We start from the raw sequence: 8,032 nt of genomic DNA on the forward strand, positions 1-8,032 counted from the left end.
AAGGTCTGGGCACACCAATCAGATATGCAACAGACTTATAAAAAATTAGTTAGCTAGAGATACCAGGCTCCCATCCACCCATTGGGGCACTTGTCTGCTACAGTGCCCTGAGCAGCAGACAAGCCCCTGGGCAGGCCCCTAACAGAGACCTTGCTGCTTTGATAAGGCAATTAGAGATCTGTTTACATCATCCCCCAGCTGCCCAAGAGAATCCTTTGCAAGCAGAGAAGAGGTAAGAAGGGAAAACGCAAGAGAGGGGGAAAAAGCACCAACGCAAAAGGATTTAGGATCTTTTAATGCTTAGGCTGAAAAATCACAGATTGGGTTTTTCATAAAGTCATTGGCCCAGCCCTGGCAGGGCAAGTCTGACCCTCACCCAGGCCACATGTAGAAGCCAAGACACCTCCTCCCCCACTATCTGCTCAGCAAGGCCTTCAAGTGGAAGGGCTGCCTTTGTAGTGCAGTGACTCCCCAGCCCAGAGGAGGCAAGAAAAAAGAAGTATGATGAGCACCCATGTGTCAGGCACTATACAAGGCACTTTTAAGTGTTGCCTCAGTTAATCCTCACACCAACCCCATGAGGTATGTAGGGATCCCCACTTTGTGGATGAGGATCCTGAGCCTTGGAGATGTCAATCAACTTGCCCAAAGTCATAAAATTCACAAGTCTCAAAAGATCTTTGAGCCTTTCCCACTCTGCCCATTGAATTCTTTCTCTCTCTGATCCAGCCTCAGTCTTCCACAAAAAGTTCATTCTTAATGCCCATGTTCCATGCTTTGTCCTGGTCCCTGTGAGGAAAGGGGTCAGCTGAAGACCACTGTTCTAGGAGAATGGTGGGAATCCTGGCAGGATCTTTCTTCTACAACAGCAAATATGGCCTTGGAAGTCACTCTCAGATGAACAGAGGCTTCCAAGGAAACAGTAAAGTAAGCAGTTTGCAGGTGTTGCCTCTCGCTGGAGTTACGTAGTACAGGACCAAAAAGGCAATGCTCAGAGGAAGGGGAAGAAAACAGGCATCAGGAGGGCAAACAGGAGTAGTGTCAAAACTGCCACGGCAGGTCCCAGCAACCAGGCAACCAGGAGGACCTTCTCACTCTACTCCAGGAGGCGTGTAGTCATCTGCTTGCCCAAGAAGGATTTGGGGGCCTTGAATGTGTCCTGTGATGGGCCCCAGGGGCACTCATTTTGTTAGCAGCGGCAGCAGCCCCAGCTCATTCAGTCTCTCCTTGGCCACTGCCTCCCAGCCCCTGTTAGCCTGTGGGCTCCGAGGCGAGGGGTGAAGAAGCCCCTCCACCTGGACCTCAGGCACCAGGCCAGCCAGAGCCCGCCGCGCTCGCTGCTCCGCCACCCGCCCCACTCCCACTACCAGCCGCACCCCCAGCAGCTGCACCTGCCGGCAGAGAGCAGCATCACAGAGCGAAAGAAGCTGTTCTCGCTGCTTGGCAGGCAACTCAGCGGGGGTGAGGTTTCGCCCACTGGGAGCCAGGAAGAGCAGAGGACACAGATTGTGGACAAAACAGTGACGGAAGAAGACCTCGGGCTGTCCACAGAGGTTCCGGAAAAAGCCCCAGAACCGGGCACCGCTCACCTCTGACTGTGGGCACTCCAGACCCAGCACTGGTCGCTTAGGGTGCTCTTGGGGAGGGGTCAGCACAGGGCCCTTGATGCCCAACCAGTCCCGGACTATACTCACTTCCCCAAAGGGTACCTGTGGGGAAGGAGAGAGACATAAGGGCTTCAAACTGAAGAACTGACCCTTGTTCTCTGGACCAACTGACCCCTTTTCACCCTCCACAAGGATCCAGCCTGAACACCCCATGCACACACCCTGCTGCCTTCACCCAAAGGCCTGAGATGAGGACTCCTGTTCCAGTAGTTTGATTCTGTCCTTCTTGCTCCAATTTTTCATTGGGGACCATGGTCCAGAAGAATCTATTTGTTTGCCTCTATCCCCACTAGCCTCTGGGACCACATGCAGGGAGTATATGAGGATATCTGGCCCTTCACAGGGTGTGATGGGTAGTACGAAGGACAGACTGATGGTCTGAGACAGAAAGGCTGCCGAGGTTAGAGAAGGCACAAGGACAGGGCTGACCACTGCTCTCTGGGTGTCCTGTCAGCCCCAAGCCTCAGGCTGTCATTTCCATCGGTCATCATTGATCACCTTTCATCCCCAAGTTGGGGTCAATAAAAACGATTGAGACTCCTGCCCTGAAGCCTCTTCTCCTCCCCCACCTGCCAAGCACCCCCCACCGAGGGGCAGTCACTCATCCTGGGGTCTGAAAAATAAGCAGGCAGGCCCTGGAGCCTGGCTCTGTTATGAACCTCTCCTCAGCTAACTAACAGAACCCAGCTTGCCTGAGTACTCTGCATTAGTTCCATACCACCCCTGTCAGCCAGTTCTCCTGTGGACTCAGTAGTCCTGGTCCCTCCCCTGATCCCAACCACATTCTAGGGAGAGGAGAGATCCGGCAAGGTAAGGTAAGGATGGGGCTGACGGAAGGAAGGGCCCTCCGAAGCAATTAGCAGACAGCACACAGGGGAAATGGAACTACCATTAATGTCCTTGATTAACTATGGGCAGTGAGGCCAGGAGAGTGTCTGAGACCCACAGGAGCCAGTGTGTGTATTGGGAGGGGATGGGAGCCCCACGCACTCATATGTGTCCACATCTGCACACATGCTCCTCCTCCACAGCACATGCAGTTGAGCATCCACCCTGGAGCCTCCCACTCCACCCACCAGGTGCAGCCATGCCCTTTACCCCAGTCTGGGCCATGCCAAAGGGTCCAGGATTCATGCCCAGGAACAGCACTTCCTTGGGGCCCTGGCAGTAGCGGGTCACGTAGCTGCGATGTGGCTCCCATGCATACTCCACAGGATTATAGATAATCCCCACAGGCTCAGGAAACTGCAACTGGCTCAGCTCAGCATTGAGCCGAAGTTCCTCCTCCAGGAAGCCCTCAGCCAAGCTTCGAAGGCAGGGCTGGGGCTCCATCAGGGCACCTGCAGGCTCGTGGAAGGGCCCCAGTGGGAAAGCCTGGGGCACAGCCCTGTCACCATCACCTGGAAAAGATAATGGACAGAGGCCCCCTTAGTCCCACAGTGGGAGGGATCCAGGCTGTCCAGGGCACCTACCACCACTTCCTGGGCTCAGGAGAAACTGTATCAGTCATCCCCAATCTCTAGGCAGGACTGAGCTCATTTCAGTTCTTGGTAATGAAAGGACCCCTTCTCTCTCTACTTCAAGTATCCTTCTTCATTCACCATCTGATGAGAATAACCCATAACCAACCATCTCCCGTTCCAAAACTCCTTTCCAACAAGCAGAGGTCTTGAGTCACTAGTTCCTAGACTATGCCAAGCATATTAAGTTTCCAATAAATATTTACTGGTGGCAAAATATCAGCAATTTTAATGTCACTGTTAATAAAACAAGCCCAGCCAGGATGAGCTGCATCCTGGAAACCAATGTGCTGAAGAATGAGATGCAGGTGCAAAGCCATAGCTCAGAGAGTAATTACAGAGAGCTCATTATAATAGCTTCCAGGTGGCAAGTGCTCTGTGCCAGATACACCACAGTGATACTCATAACAATCCCATGAGGCTAGGTATTACTGCTCCCATGTTACAGGTGAGAAGACTGAGGCTTAGCAAGACCAAGCAACTTGCCCAGGGTCACACAGCAAGTCATGAAGCTGGCATTTGAACCCAAACTACCTGACTCAAGGCTGTGCTGTTAATCACACACACCATCTTGCCTTAGATGGTTCAATCAGCCACCCTGCTAATTCTACAACTTCCCCAGGCCAGTCCAGCTTCCTACCCACATTCAAGAATTCTTAGTGGTGAGTGGGATGACTACCAGACTTAGAATAGACTCTTACAAGCTATGTAACCATGGCCCGAGTCTCCAGTTTCCTCATCCAAATACTAAAAATAATAATATCCACTTAATAATATTGATACAAGAGTGATTTCACTTAAATGTATAGTCTAAAAAACAAAACAGTCCTCACTGGTGTGGCTCAGTGGATTGAGTGCTGGCCTGTGAAACAAAAAAGTCACAGGTTCGATTGCCAGTCAGGGCACAAGCCTGGGCTGCGGGCCAGGTTCCCCAGTTGGGAGCATGTAAAAGGCAACCAGCTGATATATCTCTTGCACTGATCTTTCTCCACCTCTTTCTCCTTCCCTTCCACTCTCTTTAAGAAGTAAATAAAAATCTTTTAAAAAATAAATAAATAAGCAGAAGAGAAACAGACTCTATTAGATAAAGAGAACATTTTGACAGTTGCCAGATGAGAGGGAAGTTAGGGAGATGAGTGAAAAAGATGAAGGAATTAAGTACAAATTGGCAGTCATGGGAATGGAAAGTACAGCAAGGAAATATGGTCAATATTTTAGTAACTATGTAAGGTGTCAGATGGGTACTGGATTTATCAGAACGATCACTTTGTTAAGTTATATAAATGTCTAATTACTGGGTTGTACACCTGAAATGAATATTATTGTATGTCGACTGCAATTAAAAATGTTGATATGAGAGAGAGAATGAGATGTTATGTGTCAGAGGGGAGGGAGGAAGGAAGGAGGGAAAGGGAAGTGATAAAGAGGGAAGAAGGGGGAAGGAGGCAGAGGGAGTACTCAGGCAAGCTCTGTAACCTGTAAAGGCCACTCCTGCCCATCTTCCCAATCTCACCATTCCTCTGAAAACCCAGTATTCCGGCCTGACCACATCATTCACACTTTCAAAATGCCTTTCCTACCCCAACTGTCAAAACTTTGCACGTGCCATTTGTACAAACACTTGAGTCAGCTAGGACTGAGACTCCCCCACTCTCCATACACCCAAATTATACTCATCTTTTAAGATGCAGTGCAAACCACCCCTTTGGTAAAGCCCTCCCTCCTTAACACACTGCAGAATTTGCCATAGCTTCCCAGCCTCACCCCACATGAGTCGGTCTGGCATGGAGCTTGGGAATCTCTATTTTGAACAAGCTTCCCCAGGTGTTTCTGATGGTTGGTAAAGGCTGATTGTGTGTCACCATGGTTACCAGCTTCTTCATGAATTCACACCTCGAGATCAGAAGCCAGTCACTATTCAATTTCCCCCCCTATAGCCAAGGTCCTAGCTCTTACTATGAAGTTAACAAACACCTGTTCAGCTCTGTCCATCCCTGTTTAAAACTACCTTCTACCAAGGAGGCTTTCCTGATATATTGCTCTCCACTCCTACACATTCTGATTCAGTGAAGGCTCAGCTGCCCACTTGTAGTCTGCTTGCTTCCCAGGGCTTGCCAGGCTCTGGGTGTGTTTCCATCACGTGCGGACCTTCCATAGGGAAGACCATGGTTCTTTCTCCCTCTCAATCTCTTGCCCAGGTTAAGAATAACCCAGATAGGAACTCGGGTTTGACTCAACGGCTTGATCCATCAACCTGTTCTCTGACCCTAGCCTGGAGGGAAAGAGAAAGAGAAAAAAAAAAATCAGGGGCCAAACCTAGGAAGTCCTTTCCCAGAATGATCTCAGAAGTCTTTAATTAATCTATCCAGGTGGCTACTCAAGGCCAACTAGGCTCAAACACATTCTGAGAAGGAAGCTGTGGAGAACTCAAATGTCTCAGGGGCCCTTGCTTTGTACCTCCCCATGTAGCATCAACATTGGTGGATTGGCTGCTCCAGATGTGGAATTTCTCCCAAATCTTAAGTTGGACCTACCTTTGATTTTTAGAGAACTATGCTGGAGACAGCAAGGCTGGGGGTACACAAAGTAACAAGGCCTTATTTTCAGTGTTTCAGGTTTCTAAGCCTAATCTGATAGCAAAAGCCACAGAATGTGTGTCATTTTACTCAAATTCTTAGTTTCAACTCTAAGGAGGTTCTCTGAAAGAGTCACTTAACTTTCCTACCCTGGCTGTTGTGGCTCAAAGGATCGAATGTCCGCCTGTGAATCAGAGTCACTGGTTAGATTCCCAGTCCAGGCACAGACTTTGGTTGCCAGCCAGGTCTCCAGTAGGGGGCGCGAGAGAGACAACCACACGTTGTTTCTCTCCCTCTCTTCCTCCCTTCCCCCCTCTAAAAATAAATAAAGCTTAATTTTTTAAATAATTTAACTCTCCTATCTATGACATGAAAATGAGAGATTCTACCTGCCACAAGTAGTTAACTCATTAATTTTTTTCGATACTTATGAATCTCTTACATATGATAGGTACTGTAACGGTCTTGCTCCTGGTGAAGAAATCCAAAATGGAAAAAAAGGTAGGCCAGGCTCATAAACTACCGAAACTACAGATGAACAACTGTAATACACTGTGATTCGAGCTTTAATGTCCCAAACGAAATACTGTAAGACCCCAAAAGAGAAACTTGGAAGTCCTATCTAAAGTCGTCAAGAGCCAGAGACTTCAGAAATACACATACTTCATAAATTACAATGTGCAAAGGAAGCCGAGGGCGATCCAGTGATAAGTTTGGCCACCTAAACTTTATGACATTAAATCCAGAGAGTTAAGGGACAGTGCCTTATGGGGCACTCCAGGAGCCCACAGGGACAATCAGCAAATAATTAATTATAAAATGATAATTAATAACTATAAATGGACTAAAAAATACCACTTAATCTTTCCTCCTGATTCCGAGGAGGCAGACGACTGAAGCTCCAAAGAAAACCTCTGCTAGCAACCAGCTCAGGCAACTTTATTTGTGAAACACGGAAATTAAGGCTTAATTCTCTTTACAAAAAAAAGCTAAACAAACAAGAAGGAAAGAAAAGAAAAAAAAGAAACCTCCGCGTCCGCCCACGGGCTCCGCCGAAAGAGAAAGCCTAGTTCCCTCAGGGCTCCGGGGCAGTTCCACGGAACCTGCGCTACCTGCGCTGGGGCGAGCCACAAACAGAATGAGGAGCCCCCACAATACAGATTTTACGACCCCCGCCTGCCGCCGCCCCAGGGCCAGGTGAGCGCCCCCAGCGCTATACCTTCCCAAGTTCCCACTCCCTCACCTCGTCCAGCTCCCAACTCAGTTTCCGACTCTTCATCCCACCCCCGAGCGCGGAGGACTCGGGAATCGTAGTCTACTTTGTTTTGGGAAGGGGATTGGCCTAGCCCCAGCCACTTCCGCCGGAAATACCCAAATCCCCGGAAAGGGTATTAAATAAGGGCTAAGCGATGCTGGGACTTGTAGTTTATTCTCTCCTTAAGGGCTAAAACAAGAAGGCTTGCGAAGCGAGGGTATCGCCCTTCCTAAACTCATCCACAACATTTTTTCCCAAAGGGATTATGAATCAAGGACTTTCAGCCATCCCCAACCTCTCAACTCAACTGAGGGTGTTAACAGCGGCTAAAGACCATTTCTAGCCCTCCTGCTGCCCCAGGTATAGGAGACATCTCCTTTGCAGCCCTCCAGGGACTGTGTACAGAACATCCACAGAGCCAGTTCTGTCATGTACCAACAACTCTTAAAAATGTCTCTTACACTCCCTGTCTCCACCTAACTTCCCTCCCTCCTCTGTCCTGCTATTTGCCCAACCAATCTCCCATCATTCCCAAGTCTCCCCTTTATAAACTACCTCCGGAATACTTTCTCTAACCCATCCCAACCCCATGGCTACACCTAACGGTACATTCCCTCCCACCTCCTCCCCAACCCAATACCAATGTGCAAAGCTGTCCCACTCCTAGTTTTGTTTTTTAGATTTTTTTTTATTTAGTTATCTTTAGAGAGGGAGGAAAGGAGAGAGGGAGAGAAACATCAATGTATGGTTGCCTTTCCTGCGTCCGCTGCTGGGAACTGGCCTGCAGGGAACTGGCCTGCAGGGAACCGGCCTGCAACCCTGGCATGTGCCCTGACCGGGAATCGAGCCGCGACTGTCTGGCTTGCAGGCCCGCGCTCAATCCACTGTGCTACACCAGCCAGGGCCCACTCCTAGTTTTGTTTTTGTCCTCTCTCTGGGTCTGTTTCCGTGTTCTGACCATAAGATTTTCATTGGACTGGAACTGCCCCTGAAGTCAGTTGTCTTCTCAATTCC

General features: G+C 49.1%; 1 protein-coding gene across 3 annotated transcripts; it reads right to left on the bottom strand.

Annotated features, from left to right (window-relative positions):
• Positions 1-270: 270 nt before the first annotated feature.
• Positions 271-7,072, bottom strand: SMUG1 (single-strand-selective monofunctional uracil-DNA glycosylase 1). 3 transcript variants are annotated; one of them, XM_037137599.2, is made up of 4 exons: positions 7,007-7,072; positions 5,336-5,459; positions 2,766-3,067; positions 271-1,709 (listed from the first exon to the last, which is right to left on the bottom strand). In XM_037137599.2, exons 2-4 carry the CDS (start codon positions 5,352-5,354, stop codon positions 1,182-1,184), a joined length of 849 nt encoding a protein of 282 aa, XP_036993494.2. In that variant the 5' UTR covers positions 5,355-5,459; positions 7,007-7,072; the 3' UTR covers positions 271-1,181. The 3 variants fall into 3 exon arrangements, with proteins under 3 accessions (XP_036993494.2, XP_036993492.2, XP_036993493.2); XM_037137597.2 differs by lacking the exons at positions 5,336-5,459; positions 7,007-7,072 and adding an exon at positions 5,196-5,327; XM_037137598.2 differs by lacking the exons at positions 5,336-5,459; positions 7,007-7,072 and adding an exon at positions 4,952-5,181.
• Between the last annotated feature and the right edge of the window lie 960 nt (positions 7,073-8,032).

This window comes from Artibeus jamaicensis, unplaced genomic scaffold (genome assembly GCF_021234435.1).
Source record: "Artibeus jamaicensis isolate MK-2021 breed Jamaican fruit bat unplaced genomic scaffold, CSHL_Jam_final contig_233, whole genome shotgun sequence".
Classification (NCBI taxonomy): domain Eukaryota; kingdom Metazoa; phylum Chordata; class Mammalia; order Chiroptera; family Phyllostomidae; genus Artibeus; species Artibeus jamaicensis.

Excerpts from the sequence above, each read along its gene's own strand:
- SMUG1 (XM_037137597.2), bottom strand. The coding sequence starts at position 5,244 with ATGTGTAGGAGTGGAGAGCAATATATCAGGAAAGCCTCCTTGGTAGAA. Across the intron at positions 3,068-5,195 it reads GAAAGCCTCCTTGGTAGAAG|GTGATGGTGACAGGGCTGTG; the intron begins GTAGTTTTAAAC and ends TATCTTTTCCAG. Across the intron at positions 1,710-2,765 it reads TTGGCATGGCCCAGACTGGG|GTACCCTTTGGGGAAGTGAG; the intron begins GTAAAGGGCATG and ends CCTTCCCCACAG.